Here is a 21461-nt window from a genome sequence, read left to right on the forward strand (position 1 = left end):
TGAAGAGCTGGTAAAGTTCTCCACATAGGACTTGCTGAGTTGGAAACAGGTAAGTACCAGACTGGGAACAATCATGAGAATATTAAACACAGGCCCAAATCATGTGCATGGGTGGATTGGGGACGGGGGGGGGGGGGGGGGGGAACCTTTCAAATAAATCAGAATTTGGGTGGAGCTGGCAACAAACAAACAACTTTCCCTTGAGAGTTGAAAGAGTTGAAAATTCTAAATTTAAATTTAAAGTGAAAGGTATCATGGAGCTGGATAAGACAACCACTTAGATGCTTAGCATAAGTTCCAGTTTGGGGTACGGATTGTAACAGTCATTTTACACTAGTTACGTAGAATAACTTAGAGTCTTCAGAAGGACAGTGACTTGCATTGGATTTGGGAGTGAGAAACTAGGTCAAATTTTTCAAGAGGTTTATGTTGTTGTTTTGTTGTTTATCTTCTGTATCCAAGACTGGCCTTGAAATCACTCATGGGGCCAAGAATGATGAAACTTCTCAGCTTCTTCCCCCTCCCAGATGCTAGGCTTATACATGTGTGCCGCCATGCCCACTTTATGTTGGTCTAGGATTTGAATCCAGAACCTTGTGTATGCTAGACCAGCATGCTACTATAGCCCCAGCCCTATAAAATGTTTATGAGTGGTGTGGGGAGGTGACAGCCAGCCCTAACTTGATGGTACTGTGTTATTGCCTGCTCAGAAATAAATTGCTCAATCCTCGTCATTAGTGACACTTCTCCCAGAGTGCTTAGATCTGTGTCATAATTTACACAGAACTCCCCTGTGGTGGCTGAAGAAGTTCAATATGGTACCATGTTAAGGTGGGATAATAATAAGACAATGGTGTCCCAGGTGTGAATATTAACCTTTTTTTTTTTTTTTTTTTGCCTCTGTAAACTTGCTTATCATTGTAGGGCTGGGATGAAGTGGTCCTTTTATTACTATGTAATGGAAAGAGAAACAACCGAGAGGAGTGAAACAATTCTCTTGCCCAGCTGTGGGTTCCATAGATAACTGTAATGCACACCTTTGGTATCCACCTTCATAAACCCTTCCTTTAGCCCCTTTGGCATGGCATGCTGTTTGACTCTAAGGTTGCCATCCTTCTGATAGCAGTAAGAAGAAATTCATTGAACCCAAGTCTGAATTGAGTCTAACTCTCTGGTCTTCCCAGTAGACTCGAACACCACAACAGTGGAGGGACAAGAGTATAGAAAGCTTAGAGACATTATTTGCTCCTTTTTGAGATCTCTTCCACCGAGGTCAATGGAAAGCATGCTTTATTCTGCCTGGTTAGTGAGGTGATGGGAACAGCTGATGGAAATGATCCAGAGATAAAGTGTGGTATTAGGGTTGGGGCAGCAGTCAGGTCAAGTAAAAGATGGGATTTAAAGGGCTTTCCTTTGTTGTTTTTAAACAGAAATTAACCCAGAAACTGCAGCTAATTAGTATTATTGTGAGGAAAATGGATTTATTATCTTTGATCCACCGTCTTTGAGAATGTGTAAAAGGAAAACTCTCTAGACCAGTGGTTCTCAACCTTCCTAATGCTGTGACCCTTTAATACAGTTCCTCATGTTGTGGTGACCCACAACCATAAAATCATTTCAATGCTACTTCATAACTGTAATTTTGCTACTGTTATGAATTGTAATGTAAATATCTGATATGCAGGATATCTGATATGCCACCACTGTGACCCACCAAGGAGGTCATGATCCACAACTTGAGAACCATTGCTCTAGACCCAGGATGGAATCATGTTCTATTTAATGATGTCATACAAATGAACCTATGATGTCATATAAGCATCTAAGATCGAAGCAGCTTGGATTGTTTCATGAACCAGGTCTAATTCTTATGTGCAAAATAGTATCAGAAAGAGGTCTTGGAAGTGGGGATGTCACTGACTGCTTGAGTTGCATGCTATGACCCTGGATGATAAGACTGCACCATATACAAGATACAGACAAATAGACCCACTGATAGTCGCCCTGTGGGTCTGACCAGGTATGACTCATTTAAGAAATTCAGTAAGTGGTAACTCCTTGACCCAGACACAGAAAGACTAGTCTGTAAAAGATTGGCTCTGTCCACTGGTGTCAAAGCTATGCTAGCTTATTAAGCTGTTAAAATCTATGTTAGAAAATGGAGACTATGCCACATGAATAAAACACAAATAAACATGTTTTAAAACCATGTCTTTGTCAATGGTGACATTGTTGGTTAGTTTTTTTCAACTTCCTACAAACTAGAATCAGCTGAGAAGAAAGAACCTCGGCTGTCTGTAGGCAAGCCTGTGGGGCATTTTTTTGATTAATGATTGATGTGGGAGGGCCCAGGACATTGTGGGTGGTGCCACCCTGACAAGGTGTTCTTGATGTATCTCAGAAAACAAACTAATCAAGCAGAGAGAGCAAATGAGTAAGCAGTGTCCTTTCATGGTCTCTGCTCCCGTTCCTGCCTCCAGGTTCCTGCCTTGAGTTCCTGTCCTGACTTCCTCTGGTGATGGACTATGTATAACATGGAAGTACAAGCAAAAAATCAAAAAACCTTGTTACTCAAAGTGACCTGTTCATTCCATTTAATGCATACGAATGAAACAGTATTTATAATTACCCATGTTATATACTAGATGCCTCCACTTATCAGAATATCTTTCTTCCCATTAAATCTTTGCCTGCTATTCTGTATTATAAATTACAAACATCTAATTTACTAATTAAATCTTACCTTAACCACACACAGAATGCCTTCATTGGTTTTGGGATCTGTCACAATTTTAAAATTTCCATTGTCATTGCCCTTTAATATGGTGTAATTAGCTCTCCAATTAGGAGAGTTAACTAAATCTTTATCCTGAACAGTAAGACGTAAGATTTCCACATCAACTGTATTTTCCTCCACTGTGGTCACATACTAAAAAAAGAAAAAAGAATAAAGCTTCATTAATTATCCTTCACAAAACAAGATCATCTTGTGAAGCAAGCCTCCTCCTTATAAATTCCAAAACACCATGTTCTCATGTTTAAAACTCTAGGCCCCAGCTTCTTCCATGTCATTGAGAGCATTTCATGCCAACGATGCCCACACTTTCGAACCCACACCGAGTCACGCGTTTCTCTCTAATAAACAGCACACACTTACAACAGAGCGAGTGAATGTTGGCATGTTGTCATTCACGTCCCCGACAGTAATGATGCAGGTTGCTGTTGTCTGCAAGCCAAAATACTGGCCACGCATATCCTGTACTTTTATTTTCAACTGGTATTTCTCAATTAGCTGAAAACAAAGAAAACGTAACTGTTAAGGCAAACGCAGCATCTTTACAAGTAGAATCTTGACTTCCACTCGGTAGCTCTTCTTGCACTGATAATTTAGGGGACCGTTGTTATGTTTAACAGCATTTACATCTAGAAAGAAGGCCTTGCTCTAGTAATGTGCAATCAGTATATAAAAACTGAGTCGTTTCTCAAATGGAACGTGCTATCAACTCAAGGAATATATAATCAGTTAGCTTTACCGACTTTCAAAACGAAGAGAAACTCTGTGGTCATGAGTACATTTAATATTGCATAGCAACGCGGAAAATGTTTTATGTCCCATCCAAAGTATATTTTTATAATCAAAAGTGTTATGACTATAATGACTGCTCTTCTCCTTTTCAAACACCTTCATTCCATAATTTCAGTCCCTGTTAATCTTTCCTGTCTTCACCCACTAACTAAAGAAAAACTAGAGTGTTGACGTTTACGATACTACGTGCACCTTTCCCAGTCCACCTCTCTCGCACAACCTCTTACCTATGCAGCTTGAATGATGCCTGACTTCACCTGATTATCTTTACAAACCTCACGCTGATGTCTGTCAGGAGGTAGGCACGTTTCCTTTGCATCAAGGAGCATTGAGATTTATCAAAAACAGTCAGTTAATGAGAAACCAAAGAAAGGTTTTTATTACCCTAAGATGCCAGTTTGTATTAGCTGCAGATGAAAGAGAAACTTTTATATTTATTCAAAATAAATATTCAATATTCAAAAAGGCTAAACAGGCAAAAACTAGAATCCTGAGATAAAAAAAATTCCTGCTAAGCACTATTTAGTAAACTTCATGCGTCCAAGGTGTGTAACCGTTTCTGTCATCAGCATTCATTTACTTTTGGGACTTACTGTCATTATTTGTCACTGTGTGTATGTGTGTGTTGGGGGGGGCGTGATCAGAGAGTCCCAATGAGAGTATGGATCCCCTGGGGCTAGTGGGACAAGCAATTGATAAGGTTAAGGTTCCCCGCACAACAGGCACAAGTATGCACCCTTAACAGCAGAACCATCTTGCAGTCCTGTAAAAGTTCATTTAGAGGCTTTGGTTTGGAAACTTAAGGAGCCATTTAGACTTTTTGTTTGTTTGTTGTTTCTATTCCAAAGGACAGTATTTATACATGAAAAGAGCCTGTAGTTGTCCAGAGGAAAGTATTTAGAAAACATTTTGTTAAATCACATCAATGAAAGCAACTATTTATTTGTTGCCAACAATAACTTTGTATAACTTATATCAATCATTAAGGTATAAAGGGAAGTGAAAGCATGATGCCTTGATATTGTTTAGTCATTCGTCAAAGTTGGAAATTTGCATTAAGTCAGGAAATGTAGCTAATAGGAAGGTTTTTTAAAAAAAGATTTTTGTCTTATTTATTTTAGTTGTATGCATATGTGCCATGTGCCTGAGTACATGTATGTGCAGCACATGTCACAGAGGTCATTTGGTCAGAAGGTGTTAGGTGCCCTGGAACTGGAGTTATAAGCAGTTGTAAGCTGCCCAGTGTGGTGCTGGGAACTGAACCCAGGTTCCTAAAAGTGCCACAAGATCTAACTAATGAGCCATCTCTCCAGCCCCTGTTGGAAATTTTGAGATTCAAAGTAACACCCAACAGTCAAGTACTACTACAAAATTAAAGATGATAGACAATAGATCAGCCTGGCAAAATGCTGTAAGAATTCAGGTGAATAGTACTTGCTGGGGGAATGTAATAATTGGATAAGGAACTAAGTAAATGGCTAATAGGGTAGTCACAAGTACAGAATGTATGTAAAATATTCCCACAGGGAATGTCAACATGCTTACAAAAGTTTTAAGTAGAAGATGAGAGGAGACATCTAACACAGTTTGAGATCATGACTCCAAGGTGATACTAGAAAAATCATCAATAGAGGAATGGGAAAGAGAGCTTGCTGACAAGTAAAATTTTATAAACACTGCATCTGAGGTGCTTTTGAGAAGTCCAGGCAGGTAAGGATTTGAGCAGTTAGCTGAGATGGGAAGGGAGGACTACATGTGTGAAGGTATTTTTCTCTATGTAAGGGGAAGAATAGAAACAAGACTTCTGCAGAGACACACGTTAAAATAATTCTCAACAGATGACACATTTCTGCCCATCTTGAGAAGGTTCACTCTTTTTATTTGACACTTCCTTGTTTAATACTACAAGTATACTTCCATGAAAAATTTGATTTCATAAAAGATAAAAGTCAGGAGAGAATAACCTCGATGTCCTAAATTAGCATGCCATTAAGTAACTACTTAGTGACCTTCATCTGCATCATTTAAACAATACATTTCCTAAAGTTGGAAACTAATCTTCCTTTCCCGAAATGCTCACACAGGTGATGCTCAGATAGGCAGGCATAAGCATCCCTCGTCTAAGGGGTCTGGAGACCAGAAGTGTTTCAGATGTTTATAGATTTTAGAATCAACATCACAGGATATCTCAGTGTCAGGTCCACATTTAGACACAAAATTGTTGTGTGTTCCACTCATGCCTGACACACAAAGCTCAAAGCTAATCTTATACCATGTTCTTAGCAGGTCTATGTTTTGGCTGCAACCTGTCCATGATGTTAGGTGTTGAATTGTCTATCTGTGACATCAAATCAGTGATCAAAAACGTTCATATTTCAGAGCTTTTCTGCCTTGAGATACTTCGGATTAGAGACAGTGTATCTGTATTCTTAAATCGCCACATTTATCCGCTAACACTTGTCACCACTCTGTCCAACTGAGACCGCGTGCTCTTAAAAGCCACGCTCTGATCTAGCTCTTTCGGCTGACATTTGTTACCTCTCTGTCCAGCTGAGACGATGTGGTCGTGATCACGCCAGTGGTGGGATGCATAGTAAACAGAGTGGGTGGGGAGGGTGACTGCTCCAGGATGGAGTACCTCAGCTCAGTGTGCAACGTTCCTGGCTCATCGTTGTCGGTGGCACAGACCTCCCCCACGACAGAGCCTGTGGAGGAAAAGCTGCCGGTGAACTTCCAAACATGCGCTCTATGTCTCGTATTGCGCTCTTTTCTGCCTACTTCAGAAGCCTGCCGGAGCACTTTATCACAGATCAGCATCATGGTTTTTATAAGTTAATTGATACCGACATAAAATAACACTTCCTTTTAAATATGCTCACATTCTAATATTTTGGGGCTCTTGTGACCCCAGCACCTATTTTTACTGTATTTTCGTGTGGGCTCCTATAAACGATTATGCTGTCCCTCTGTGAACTCTGAACTTCTACCGAGATTTCCTAGTTATTCTTAAGCTCTTTTTCTATTTGCAGGCCCGTGCTTAACCATTTGAGGCAGTTCTCTCTAAAATTTCTATTGGTTCAGCCAGGTCTTCCCAAGGGAAGCCCCCAAAATTGCAGTCTGACATCCAACCAATTTGAGTCTGAAGATAACAAGACTGAGAAAATCTGTGTATTGTTCTTGGTGACTTTTGATCATGCCCAGAATACTACCACCCATTTTGTCATTAGGAGTTCAGCAGACAAGTCTCCAAGTGCTGAATGACTTCACTTATAGATACTCTTCCCTTTAGAAGTATGTCATTTGCCTCTCATAGAAATGTAAAGTAATTTCTTTCTTGAGGCACCAGGATGCATGTAGTCTGTTTGATAATCTAGTCTACAGGTAACCCATTTACTGGATAAGAAATTGCAGCTTTTTACACAAGGAAAGGACAGAAGAAAATGCCTCCCAGGATCCATTTTCTTGGCACCACAATGGGCTGCTTTCCTGTGGCCACAGAGAGGCTCAGTTTATGAACCAAAGCCCATCCAAGCTGTCCTGTATCATTGGTGTAGCTACTTACCAACAGCACTGTTTTCCAAAACTGTGAAACTGTATACTGTCTTTGTAAAAATTGGGTGGTTATCATTCTCATCCTCTATTTTAATGAGGAGAGTCAGTGGGTACTCTGGCGTATACCCATCTGGAGTTGTTGCAAAGGCGGTCAGCTGTGAATAGAGTAAAATCAGGAAAAAGTGAAAATTGTTGTAGAATAATCTTTATTGTACACTGTGAAGAAGTATCTTTGCCAAGATGCCTTCTGACTGGTTTAATAAGGAGCTGAATGGCCAGTAGCTAGGCTGGAAGAAGTTAGTTAGGTGGGACTTCTGGAGACAGAGAGGTCTTAGGGAAGAAAAAAGGGTGGTTGTCAGCCAGATGCAGAGGAAGCAGGGTGAGAGGTAAAAGCCACTAGTCTTATGGCAGAATGTAGATGAATAATTTAAGTTATAAGCGCTAGTTGGAAACAAACCTAAGCTAAGGCCAAGCTTTCATAATTAATAGTAAGTCTCCATGTCGTTTTTTGTTTTTTTTTTGTGAGCTGTCAATCCAAAGAAAAATCCATCTACAGAAAATAACCAAGTTTTGCTTTTGTGGTGCTGGGAATGGGTTTTAGGGCCTCACACAGGTCCAGCATGCTCTCTCCATTGAACTAGACCCTCAGCAACCCCTCAAGTGACACTTGAAAATAAAGCATGGCTCCAGATGGCTTTGGCTCTCATTGGGAGACTACTCAGGCTTGAAGCGCTTGCCTTCCACTGCTATTGCTTCAGGATGCAGACATGACTGTGATGTGGAAAGAGACACCAGACTTCCTGTGGAAGCAGAATATGTTTATAGTGATCTACTATACTAATGTGAATAATTTTAACTTCCTCACTATTGCTGTATGTCATCCATAAGTATAATATTTATTATTATTATTATTATTATTTACTAAAAATATTTTTTTTCTTTCTGACAGTTTTAGACACATAGATTTTAAGTACATCTTTTGGATATTTCTTAATTTACACTACAAATTCTGGGCGCAATTAAGTCAGGTATTATTTTATTTTCTGTTAGTATTTTAGGTACCACCGTGGTTATATTAACATATAACAGTTCCTAAGAATGTTTCTATTTGAAAAGCAGGAGTTAGAAAGCGAACAAATGAGTGGCTACAGATTTTGTGTGGAATATAATTTATGCAGGGCTCTAGCAGGCCGGAGCAGAGCAAGCACAGATCTGAACATGGTAAACACGGTACCGACAGGTCTCGTCCTTTCCCTCTCCTTTGCTAAAAACCGTTAGGTTACGTCCCCAAAGCTAGTCCCAAAGTCCATTCCCTTATTTGATCACTGACTCATTCCTGAGACAGAACACCAGGAATCATATTGCACGATTTGGCTAATATGTCCAATCAGGATTTAACAGATCACCCTAGCACAGGCTCCCTTTCTTTTCCTTAAAAACTCACTCCTGAAAAACAACAACAACAAAAAGACACGCTTGCTGTCTGCTTCTGCTGCTGCTGCTGCTGCTGCTTACTGTCTGCTTCTGCCCCACCCAGAGGCAGCTGCTCCCAACCCCCATGCTTGCCCCTCTGGGGTAATAAATCTCCTTTGTGCTGAGAATATGGTGTATGGCTGTGTCCTGTATGGACTCTGGAGTGCCACCCTCCCTTAAATTTTATTACTTTTAATTTTATGCTGCACATTCTAGACCAAACCAGTTTTATAACAACTATCATAGAAACAGCAGAACATTACAGATACTTAGAAAACCACACTGCAACAACCCTAAACTTAAACACAGAACTCACAGCTTGCATGTCTATACGGTTAGTTTGGTTTCCTCGTGAATAAAGAATGAACTCATCCAAAACTGCGTAAAATAATGAAAAATAAGTGAGATAAGCAGGTTCTGCTGGGAAGTCAAGCCAGCATATTCCCACAGGGGAAATCCCATGAAACATCTGAAAGACTGAATGAGCTTTGTTAAGGGCTGCCCACCCTCCTGGTCTCGCTGTGATCAACTCTCCCACTGCAAAGGGCTGAGGTTCAGCTAACTGCTGAGCCTCCCTAGCTCCTGTGGCAGACAGACCCACTCCACAGAGAGCGTCTCCAACAAACAAATGGGCTGCCAAAGTGTTTGCTCCCTTGGAAAATTAAAACAGGAAAAGAAACCCCATAAAACCAGAAATAACCTAACAGAAATGAATTTTTATTTATTCCATTTAATTTGTTTGTTTCAAGCCAATTCTGCTATCGATTGTAGCCAGAACGCCAATGAAAACCTCAGGGAAAAAAGAGAAGTAGGTAAATTGAGATTGAAAGACACAGTGGCTGAGGTTAATAACTGCTGTGCTGGCTAATTTTATGTCAGCTTAACACAGGCTAGAGGCCTCTGAAAGGAGAGACCACCAGTTGAGAAAACACCTCTATAAGATTGTGCTGTGGACAAGCCTGTAGAACATTTTCTTAATTAGTGATTGATGGGGGAGGGCCCAGCCCACTGTAGGTGGAACAATCCTGGTGGGATGGTGTCCTGGGTTCTATAAGAAAGCAAGCTGAGCAAGCCATGATGAGCAAGCATCTCTCCTCCACACCCTCTGCATCAGCTCTTGCCTCCAGATTTTTGCCCTGTTTGAGTTCCTGTACTGACTTCCTTCAGTGATGGACTACAGTGTGGAAGCATAAGCCAAATGAACCCTTTCCTCCCCAGCTTGTTTGGAAACTGTGTTTCATCACAGCAATAGAAACCAAAACCAAGACAACTGCTAATCCAACACATGATCTTTAGACCTTACCTGAAAGGATTCATACTGCTCACGATCTACGGGACCAGTGCAATACAAGTTTCCAGTATCTCTTTCCACATAAAATAAGTTCAAAGGATCTCTATCAACTCCTGGACCTCTGATGGAATAGTATATGGTGTAGTTTTGAGCCGTATCAGATTGGATCTAGAGAGTAGATATTATAAGCATGAGACATATTTTTATTTCAGCAGAATTTTCAGGGGTATGTTTATGCTATTACACTGCCAGTTACTAGAATAAACAACAGTCCCCTGTCTTATTCAGTATTAGAAAAATGCAGCAATAGAATAAAGAATTATGATTCAAAACAAGATATTTGCAAAATCCCTCAGCAGAATCTTAATTTCCAAATCAAGGAATATTTCGAAGACTGAACATTATATACATGAACCAAACACTTGGGACTTCTCTGTGTTAGAAAATATAACAATACGAGAGTGAATGATTATCTCTCACCAGTCTGTTTAAGTCCTGAGATGAAACTGCACTTGGCAAAGCATTCTAGAAAGTGGTTTTCACCAGGTATGGTGGCATATGCCTATAGTCCCAGCATGGAGAAAGTAGAGACAGGGGAACTAGGAGATAAGGCCAGCCTGAGGCTACAGAACAAGACCTGTCCAAGTGGATAAGACAAATTCTGAAAGACAAACATCATGTTTTCTCTCATTTATGAATCTGGACTATATGTGTGTGTGTGTGCTTGTGTTTGTGTGTATGTGTATATATATAAATATTTATGTGTGTTTATGTATATATATGTGTGTGTGTATATATACACCCTAACCCCCATATATATGTATATATATATATATATATATATGTGTGTGTGTGTGTGTGTGTGTGTGTGTGTGTGTGTGTAACAATTTAAATATGACATGAAAGCAGAAGGGGGACTGAAGGAAAGGGATGGGGGTGTGGCAACAGAGAGAAGTGAGTGGATAGGAGTGACTATGGTAAAAATACATGATATGCTTGAAGGGATCTGTCTTTGTGAAGCTTAACAGTGAACAAAATGAATACCAACTGAGCTACATGATGAAATCTTGCCTCAGATTGGAGGTGGGAGAAGCTCCCTGCTCCTGCAGAAGACCTAAGTTTGGTTCCCAGCTCCTACAAGCATCCATAACTTGAGTTTCAGGGGATCTGATTTCCTTTTTCTGGCCCCCCACAGGACTATATGCACGTGATGCACATAAATTCATGTGGATACACACACAGACACATAAAACAAGTCATTTTTTTAAAAAGAAATTGACTTGGTAGATGGAAACTGGTAGGGAAGATGGAAATGGAGCAGCAGGATAGTAGAGGGATGAATATAAGCAAAGCGTAATGATAGAAATAAGCGAAGATGTAATAGTGAACCCACTATTGTGTGCACTAATTTACAACTTAACTTAGAACACTAGGAGGAAGGGAAGAAACAGACTTGGGCATAATGACTAGAAAGCCTGTGTCTTTCTCTTTCAGCTCTGCAATTCTAATCTTTATTGAGGCATTCATTTTTGGATTTTATAAGCTGTGCCCAGCCTCTGTGATACCCTTGTTGACTGGGAAAAAAAATTAAAGAAACATGCTTTAGAATGCTGGATGAGCTTTACAGTTCTTATAGATTGTTTTTTCATGACTAAAGCTGAAAAATGTGTACATAACTGTTAAGAAATACTTACACATATATGTTGAAACATGATACTTAAACCTTCCATTCAGATATTCGCATGCAATTATTTTACATATTTTTAATTAGTGAAGATTCAACCAAGGCCTTGAACATGGCAGGCAAGCATTCTGAGATACATTTCCAGCCCTCATGCAATTATTTTTTAAATCAATATTAATTACTTTTTGAAAATGGAAATAAACTATACCTGTTGGAGGAAAAGTGGGAAAGGACCCAAGGAGTTCTCTAGCATGGAACAAGGGATCGGTGCCCATCTTCTCTTGGTACGGCTGAGAACTTTCTCTGCATGCAGTCTTTTATTTAGTACCTTGATTTAGAAGACAAGAAAGATAAACCTTCATTGTTAAAGTCAATGACGACTTCATCCCCAGACATTAGAGCTGATACATTGGTCTCCTCTTACAAAGATTGGCTAGGGAAGTGTAAACCCATGACGGTGCTTCAAAACCAAACTAATCTTCAATACTGCAGAAACAATAACAAGAATGACAAAGAATAAGACTGTGGTTGTTGTTATGCCAACCATTCTCTGGAGAAAATACCTTGGTGGAAATATGGAAGAAAGAGAGATGGGCTGGAAGAATAGATGCAACACTGAAAAGCAAATTCTTGCTGCCACATTGCCATGCAAGGACACAAGAGGAAGGAGATGGGATGAGAATGACTGGGATGGCTTGACTCCCACAGTTAGCATAAGCAGATTCCACTCACCAGCAACTAGCCAGAGCCAGGGGACCAACAGTCACCTGTCAGACGAAGAGAGAGATATCGTGACAGCACTCCGACTGCGCCAGTGAAGAATGACCAGGGACTACTGGGGAGAGGTTGTTTGGACCTTTGGTGTCAAAATCGATAGGCACGTACGTGGTCCCAACCTTCTCCCTTGTTACCTGACATCTAAGACTACAAACCACGCTAATGACACAGGGTAGGCAAGATGTTAAAGAGGCAAAGGATGAAAGCTGTAGCTGAGTCCCAGAGGCTGAGCCTCCTGATAGTCGGAAGCCCACTGAGGTTCAACACCCTGAAGCCGCAGTTGGATTGTTTCTGCTACGTTAGAAACTAAAGCACAAGGGTATTCTGCCACATGTGCGCCCTAGCAAAGGGGCTGCATCCTCCAAGGCCTGGCACCATCATTTTCTCTCTTGCATTGTAGCCTGACCCATCCATACACACACTCCTTTTGTGGGCTTTTCTAGAGGATGACAGGAAAGAAAACCCCTAAAAATACATGTGGTCAATCATAACTTGACACCACAAAAGGATCATCTCTCCCCCAGAATATGCCACTTCTTTAAGAGCCACAACACAGGATTCGCAGGGCTGATGACTGGCTTGCGCCACCCAATCTCTCTCTGTAGTGTTTGTTTGCTTGCCGTGGGTTGGCTAAATAAACATCTGCTCAAACTCTCTATGTCTTTTGCATGAAGTCTTGTCTTCAAGAAGACAAGAACCAGAAACCCTTTTAACACTAGTACGCATGAGGAGAGAAAATCTTAATCAAGAGGGGGTAGTTTCCAAATTTGTTTTTGGAAATCCATTCCAAAAATCAAAAAGTGTCACTTGGGGTCCTATCTCAAGTTCTCGGTGCAGCTTATCGCAAATGAGAGGGATGACGAATTGTAATGACGTGTTGCACAGCCAACCCTCCTTCACCAAACACTGTTGACCAACAGCTTTCATTCGCCACCCCGAGTCTTCTCTGGTTCCACATCCTCCTTGGTGGTATCAGTTGACCCTAAGGAGGCAACGCCGCTGCACTTCCCCCATACCTTCTCATTTACTTCTGCTGGAACTTCTAAATGGACAGACAGCTCTCTTTCTTCTTGGCTCTCCGCGTTGAAAAGCCATATAGTAAAGCTTCTTTGGCCCGAGGACAAGACAACAGAATCAGTTGTGTACACAGAGCCATCTTCTAAGACTTGGAAATCAGGATCACTCAGATGAATTACATTTGCCGATTTAAGGCAGTCCTTCAGGTTCACTGAGGAAATACATACAGCAGTCACTTTAGCAGCATAGAGTTCAGAAGTATGTACAGCATATGTGTACAAGGGGAGCGAAACACTTAAATCATGTTCACACTGGAATATCTAGTGTTTTTAAACCATTTATGAAATTATATGGTTAAGATCCTCTCTAAACACACATATTGTTTCTAGTGCTTGCTCTACACCCATTTGGAGAGATATTTCTCCTGAAACAAAGGAATGTGAACTCCAGTATTTGAATATTTGACACAACATTAAAAATTAGGGTTTTTTTCATAACTAAAATTAGCTGTTAAAGACTACATACTATCTGAGTTAAAGTTATTAAATTGATATACTACTGAAGTCTACACCAAATGTAAAATAGTGAACATATTATGGACACATTGGGTTGGTTTACTTTTCCTTATACAACTAAGTCCCATAAAGAATTGACAGGCCAGTAAGGTATCAGGGGGTAAAGCTCTGGTCCTATATGTGTGTGCTTGTGTGTGTGCACACATGTGCATGCACACCCACATGCAGACTCACACACACTTATTTAATAAGTTAAATAAAAACAAAGGACTGATGAAAAGAAGTACACGGAGCTAAAGCTACAGCTCAGGGTAGACGGTTTGCTCAGCATGTGCAGTGGCCGGTGCAAGGCTGTACAAACGGGCTTGATGCCCAGCACACCTAAAAAATGGTGGAAGTAAAATGCAGTAAGAAGTCAAAACATTTAATGATGAAAATCCAAGAACAACACCTTCAAACTCAAGAAATAATTCCAATATCATTTCTCAAATGCTTAGAAACATACACAATATCATCCATGCAGTACAAATGTCAAAAATTATGTCATTATTTGAACTTAAATCTTTTTATCTTCTTTGGGTAATCATATTTTTCAATAAAAATATGATATAACTTGTGTTAAAAATGAATGCACTATTCACTTTTAACTATTAATCATGAATTGCTCATGGTCCTAAACGTTACAGTAACTTTTAACAAAGCACACCACATTAGGACTTATTACAGACTGCAGCTGCTCTTTACCTCTGCCAACAAATTTCTCAGCAGGTAGTTCAGAGGGGACCTGAAGGATCACTTCTTTACAAGCATCACAGGCAAGTGCAAGGATCTAGAACAAACAGATTAGTGTCATACACTCACAAGATCTTTCTAATGAATATGGAGTTTACTTACGTCTCAATTACATAGTAATATCCTGTTAATCACATAAAAGAAACAGTAAATACTTAAGTATATGTATAGCTACACAAAATTTTATTTAAAATTATTTTTTAAACTTTATAATTTAAAATTATTTATTATTTTATTTAACAAAATTAAAAAAAAGAAATATATACTAGAGTAAGAAACCTGAAATATATGGAGGAGGTGGACCAAAGGGTAACAGGTCCCCATGGCTCCCTTCTTTACAGTGGACTTAATACTGGGGGAACCACATTCTTTCTTAGGAATGTTTTTATTTTATTTTGTAAAATGAATTTACTAGTATCTTCACTGACTGGAACAGCAGAGTGAGGATCCAGCAGCAACACGTGTGAGACTGTACCAAATACACACAGGAAAGAGAAAAAAATAAATTCACCATCCCATCACACTGTTTCCATAAATGTTCAATATTTCAGGAGCTACAGAGCCAAAGCAACAGTCTTCTGAACTGGGTATCATCACTGAAATGTGGCTGCCATGGGAGGGGTGGGCAATATGAGTATGAGTCTATGTGAGCATGGGACCTTATTCTGAAGACACATCTTCTCACTGACAGCTAGAAAACACTTGACTTCAAATATTTTAAACTATTTAGTAATCTACCGTGAACCAATTTCAACTGATCCGTGCATTGGAAAACTGAAATTTTATTATGTTGTGAACTTTTTATGTGAATGCTTCTGAAAGATGTGTGCTCCATTTTCTTCAGTTCACCAAAATGATAGGCCAAAAGCAAGAAAACCAGCCAGCATCTATGCTGCTAAGTATGAAGTCCTTTAGCATAAACTAAAATCAGCCCAATTTGGATGAACATTTTCATTTCTGATCTATCTTAAAGCACCTGTAATTATCCAATTTCAACTATATAGGAATGATCCAATAAGGCAGAGATTACATTTTAATTGCAAAATTGAAATACCTCTCCCCAAACAAGACTTTTAAATTGAAAGCAAAAGACGGGAATTTTCTTTTCTTTTCTTTCTTTCTTTCTTTCTTTCTTTCTTTCTTTCTTTCTTTCTTCCTTCCTTCCTTCCTTCCTTCCTTCCTTCCTTCCTTCCTTCCTTCCTTCCTTCCTTCCTTTCTTTCTTTCTTTCTTTCTTTCTTTCTTTCTTTCTTTCTTTCCTTTTTGCCAAGAGAGTAAGACTTTATTGGTCTTTACAAAGTTAATGTGGCAACCCCAAATTGCCAACTAACCATTAATTAGGATTTTAAAAATTGACTTTTTAATATTGGAATAAAAAGTTGATGCTGGGGGTTGGGGAGGTAGCTCAGTATAACAGGACCCTGGTTCAATTACAAGCATCCACATCCAGGGGATCTGATGCCTTCATCTGAACTCTACATGCCCATGCTTCAGATATACATGGAAAATAAATTAAAAAGTTTAACTCTGGCTGAGACTGACCACCCGGAACCACTTCTCAAGCATTCTCACTCAAACCCCAAGAAGCCCTCCCATCTAATGTATGGACGGTAAGTGACCCCTTAGGACTAGAACAAGAATTCAAGACTTCTTATGGGACAGGGGGCTGTGGATGGTGTTTACAGGGGAAGAAGGGAATTTTCACAGGCTGCCTAGCCAAGGGAGTAGGGGCACAGCCAGGTGTTTTAAGGACTGTGGCTCAAGGAGCCTGACAAAGAATATCTCATTCACTTAGCCAACACTTATCCATTCAACCAACACTCGGTGATAAGGAGGTGCTAAGCTGAGTCACAGGCTCCAGCAGCCAGCACAGCAAAGACCTTGCCCTCTACAGATCACGGTGCAACGCAGCAGTAAACAAACAGACAAGTGCACAAATGCCACAGCCCACTAAGACAGATAGCAGTTACGGGGGAAATAAAGCAGAGAATGGAGAGAGGGCTGGAGTCTGGACGAACTGAGGGGAAAACCAGTTCCATACTTAAAGAACAGTCTGGAACATGTTACTGAGGATCTGTCATGTCATGGTGAGAAATGCAGGTTTTGTTCAGAGAGCCAAGGAAAGCAACAATGCATGGAGCTGCAGAGTGGCCTTATCTGGGGTTCACAAGCAGTCAATCAACTAGCCTCACGGCAACAAGACCGCAGACACGTGGGAACAGGAGCCAGGAGAGGAACTGCAACGGCGGAGCAGTGTCCTAAGGTAGGGTCATGGTACTTGCACTGAGGTCTCAGTGGTAGAGGAGTTGAATGGCCCAGTTAAGACAACTGCTTTTGGAAACAGTGTCCCTGACATCCATTCATTCATACACTCAAGAAATTTCATTGAATGTCTACTATATAGTAGACAGACATGATCTGCATGAAAATTCAACCCCAGGATGATAAGACATATTTGTAAGCTCAATAGGGTACGGAAATGCCGTGGTAGGGAAGTACAGGTTGGTAAGGGAGAGGAGGGAGAGCCAGCCTCACCTAGGAACCAGATGAGGTCAACTGAGGCGTGGCCATGAGTCAGTCATGATAGGAGAAGGGAACGTTTACACTATAAAGGTACCGAAAGACAGATGACAGAAACCTAAATGGACATCTATCATACAGTGGTTCTCAAACCGTGGGTTGTGACCCCTTCAAGGGTTGAACAACCCTTTCATAGTGGTCGCCTAAGATCATCAGAAAACACAGATATGAATTACATTACAATTCATCACAGTAGCAAAATTACAGTTAGGAAGTAGCACTGAAAATAATTTTACAGTTGGTGGTCACCACCTGAGGAACTGTAATAAAGGGTCACAACATGAGCACGTGTGAGAGCCACGGCTACAGTGACTGATGTGTACAGCACAAAGAGAAAAAAAATTAAAGTGATTTTGAAGAATAAGTTTGGAGCAGTTTCTGAATAGTGTCAACAACCTATGTGCACTTTCTTCTATACACTATAAGGAGATGCTATGGTTTACAAGTAAGTTGGGACCCCAAAGGCATGAATTCTGGGTGCTGCATCCCATCACTGGAAGGCAACTGGATGGTGTGGGCTTGACTCAATCGATGGCTGTAAGGGAATGTTTCATTGGATGGCATTGGTAGAAGGTGGTGGGAGTTTGTGTTGGCTCCCGATTCACACAAGGAAGTCACTGAAGGTGAGACCGTGAAGGCTCCTACACGGTCTCTTTCCTGGTACTCCTTTTTGCTTAACATTTACCATGAGAGAAGTAGCTTTCCTCGACCATGACCTTCATCCATGATGTATCTGCCATGCCTGAGCCTAAAAGCAATGGCATCAGTTAACCATGGACTAAAACTTTTAAAATTCTGAGCCGGAATATATCTTCTCTCCTTTAACACCTTTTTCTCAGGTATTTCTCAGAGCACTGAAAAAAACTGACCAACAAAAAAGCGAAGATTTCTCTCCAGTAAATGAATCACCTATGCAGGTTTATATTGGGGTATGGTAAGTCTGAATATTGTGGAGAAATAAATCAGGGGAATGAACTTTCATTGAATGAAGACATGTAAGAAAACTAGGAGAATGTATGAAAAAATTAACTAGCAATGCTGAATAACATGATTTTGAAACATCCTACAGCATCAAAGAATGGACAAAAACAGCAAAGAATTGAAGGCCATGGTCTGCAGATAAAGTTGAGACCTTGACTAAGTTACAGACATAACTTCTGACCTGCCAAGATTGGCTCTGGTTTAGATGAGCCTCAGTAGAGATGGAGGGAAATGAAACACAGGACACACCTACAATGTACAGGAAGCCAGGCTCCATTACACCTTCAATATGAGATACTGCCACAGTTAAACTGGCTTTGCATTGGTTTGGGATTCATTCAGATCCATGTTTTGAGTTAAAAAAAACAAAACAAAACAAAAGCTCTTGTATATTATAAGCGCAGTGCCACAGGGAAAGCTTTGGAAGTAACCCCACTGTGATGGTTCCTCTTAGTGGATTTAGTGGGAACAAACCTCTTGTATGCCTATGAAGATATTTCCAGGAGGTTTAAATGAAGAGAGAGGACCCATCCTGAACGTGGGTGTCACCATCCCAAGGGCAGGGGTGCAGGACTGAGTAATAAGGAGGAAACACGCTGAGTGCCAGCACCCATGCTTGCTACTTCCTGACTGGTCCCCGTACAGTGGGACCAGATGCCTCACTCTTCTTCTGCCACGGCTTTCCCACCAAAGGAGACTGTAACCTCCAACGAGAGCCAAAATAAATGCTTCCCTTTTTAATTGCTTCTAGTCAGGTATTTGTTCACAGCAACAAGAAAAGTAGATGATCTCATCACTAAACCCAGAACCATAACAGGTTTTCCAAGGTCACGGTAGATGCTTCATGTCACATTGAAGACATCTTAGACAAAAGAGCTAGGTAGGGTTTGCAAAGAGGAGGAAATAGCTCTATTTGCATCTGCTTTGACATTAGCTACAAAACTCAAGCAAACCAACCAATGAATTCCCATGAGGGAAGCAACTGCTAAAACACAGTTATCACTACTCTTCCTGTCCGTGAATGAAACCAGTCACACAGTATAGAAGTTGTTTTCTAAATCGATCAAATGTGTGGAAATGCCAGGGAGGAAATTCAGGGAGAAGCCTACAAGGCTGAGTGGCAGCAGCACTATGCTGTCTGCTTCCTGACTGTGGGTACCAAACGCCTTGCTCTCCTCTGCCATGAGGTCCCCATGAAAGACTCGACTCTTTCAAACAAACCTAAACACATTTCTGCATTTACACAAAAAGAAAAGTGGATCCAGTCTGCCTAAGAGAAATCAGCAACATACATACATTAATCCTCAATTAAACGACAACTTTATGATCCCCATAAAATCTCAACACAGTATTTCCTGGAGCTAAACAAGCTGGATCAAAAGGTCATAGGAAAAAATATGAAAAAGAAGAGCGACAAAGGGTTATGTAGCCGTTAAAGAAGCATACAAAGTCCTACTAAGTAAAACAAGACTATGTATCAGAACTTTCTAATATATTACACTGGGCTTTAAAACGTATTTGTGTTAAAAAAAAAAAAAAAGCAAATATATTTACCTTTTAACACAGCTTATGCTGTTGCTTGGTTTGGCTTGGTTTTATTTTTGTGTTTCTACAATGGGAATTCTGATTGTTTTTATATCATTGCTTTTCTCAACTTGAAAAAGTTGAAATCTGAGTCACAGACAGGCTTTCTTAACTGAAAATGTATAGGATTCATCATGTTTCTCCTGTAATCCGCATGGTGTCATCCTGCATTTTAGTTCATCTACTTGGAGTTTCCTGTGGTGTTCTGAATAAAGTATGGGTTCAATTTTAACTTTTGCAAAACATCTGCCTACTTCAAGTAGCCTCAAAGTCAATCTCAATAATTCTTTTATTGATGCTATCCACACAGTGGGTCTCAACCTTCCTAATGCTGCGACCCTTTAATATAGTTCATGTTGTGGTGACCCCACCCCAATATAAAATTATTTTCATTGCTACTTCATAACTGTAATTTTGCTACTGTGGTGAATCATAACGTAAAATATGTGTGTTTTCCGATTGTCTCAGGGGTCTTGACCCACAGGTTGAGAACCACTGATATAACATGACTTCAACCATTAAATAGCTTTCTGTCTGGCTATATAAAATCTGTTCAAAGAGGACAACATCTCCAAAAATCACAGTCATTGGCTTTGTGTTCGTCCTCTACAACTCTAGCGCTCCTATCCATAAATATGCTGCTCATCTATGACCGGCATACAGCCAGATTTATCCACTGAGACATTATTAACAACAGCAAAATCCAGCAACAGAAGTGATAGCAGTAAGCAGACCATGCAGTGTCTTTGAAGATGAAGTTATTTTGACAATAAAGGATTAAGAGGAGTAATGAGGAAAAAGAAGCTTCTAGACTTTCCCATGAGGAGTAAGGTACACAGACATTCTATATATTGAAATCTCTGATACAAAAAAAAAAGAACATTATTTGAGAACATTAAAAAAATGGTATGCTACAGAGTCTATCTGTAGAAATATAAAGGTGATGTCTGAAACAGCAATATTAATTTAGGACAATGTGATATTTTAAAACATAACATAGATGAAATTACCTCCAGAAAAAAAATGCATATTACACACACACACACACACACACACACACACACACACACACACACACACTCCAAGAAACAAGACTTAGAACAAAGCTCCACAGAAAATCAGCATTTGCAAGTGGGGAAAACAGTGGCCAGACAAAAGTAATAAAGAGAAGGCGGGGGCCAGGTCATGCGGCACAGGAAGAGGAGGGTCCACTGCCTAACAGCTACATAGTTTATGTTGTGTAAGACACAGGCATCCAGACAGCTGTTGCACAGCATTGTGCTGGTAGCTAATTTTCTGTTACTCTATGCTTAAATCCTGTCAAAAGGGAAGGTCTCATGTTACGCCTTTAAATCATACACAGAAAAAGGGAGGATGGGGGGACCAAGAAACTGAGTAAGGAGTCAGATTCTGAGGGTCAGAGAGTTTTTTCTAAGGTGTTAATGTCCAGAATAACGACTCAGTCACAAGGTAGAATTATGTGAAGAATAGAGCACATCACTTGAGCTTGTCAAAGAAGATCTTGGAAGGCTGCAGAGAACAAAGCACCATTGGGGCATTCAGGAAGAAAGCAAGCTCCAGTGGTTAAGACACTATGGGGTGGGGCAGTACTAGGAAGTGGAGAGAAGCTG

The 21461-nt window shown here is 40.3% G+C and overlaps 1 protein-coding gene across 3 annotated transcripts in view; it reads right to left on the reverse strand.

Annotated features, from left to right (window-relative positions):
* LOC102925485 (desmocollin-2) overlaps positions 1 to 21461 on the reverse strand; it is a 36827-nt gene that overhangs the window by 13212 nt on the left and 2154 nt on the right. For all 3 annotated transcript variants that reach the window (XM_042264021.2, XM_042264020.2, XM_076554776.1), the window contains exons 2-9: positions 14640 to 14724; positions 13380 to 13591; positions 11795 to 11914; positions 9915 to 10070; positions 7149 to 7293; positions 6125 to 6291; positions 3158 to 3292; positions 2744 to 2929 (exon numbers count right to left, since the gene is read on the reverse strand). In XM_042264021.2, the coding sequence (XP_042119955.2) occupies positions 2744 to 2929; positions 3158 to 3292; positions 6125 to 6291; positions 7149 to 7293; positions 9915 to 10070; positions 11795 to 11914; positions 13380 to 13591; positions 14640 to 14724 (1206 nt within the window). The remainder of the gene's footprint in view (positions 1 to 2743; positions 2930 to 3157; positions 3293 to 6124; positions 6292 to 7148; positions 7294 to 9914; positions 10071 to 11794; positions 11915 to 13379; positions 13592 to 14639; positions 14725 to 21461) is intronic.

Source organism: Peromyscus maniculatus, chromosome 19 (genome assembly GCF_049852395.1).
Source record: "Peromyscus maniculatus bairdii isolate BWxNUB_F1_BW_parent chromosome 19, HU_Pman_BW_mat_3.1, whole genome shotgun sequence".
Classification (NCBI taxonomy): domain Eukaryota; kingdom Metazoa; phylum Chordata; class Mammalia; order Rodentia; family Cricetidae; genus Peromyscus; species Peromyscus maniculatus.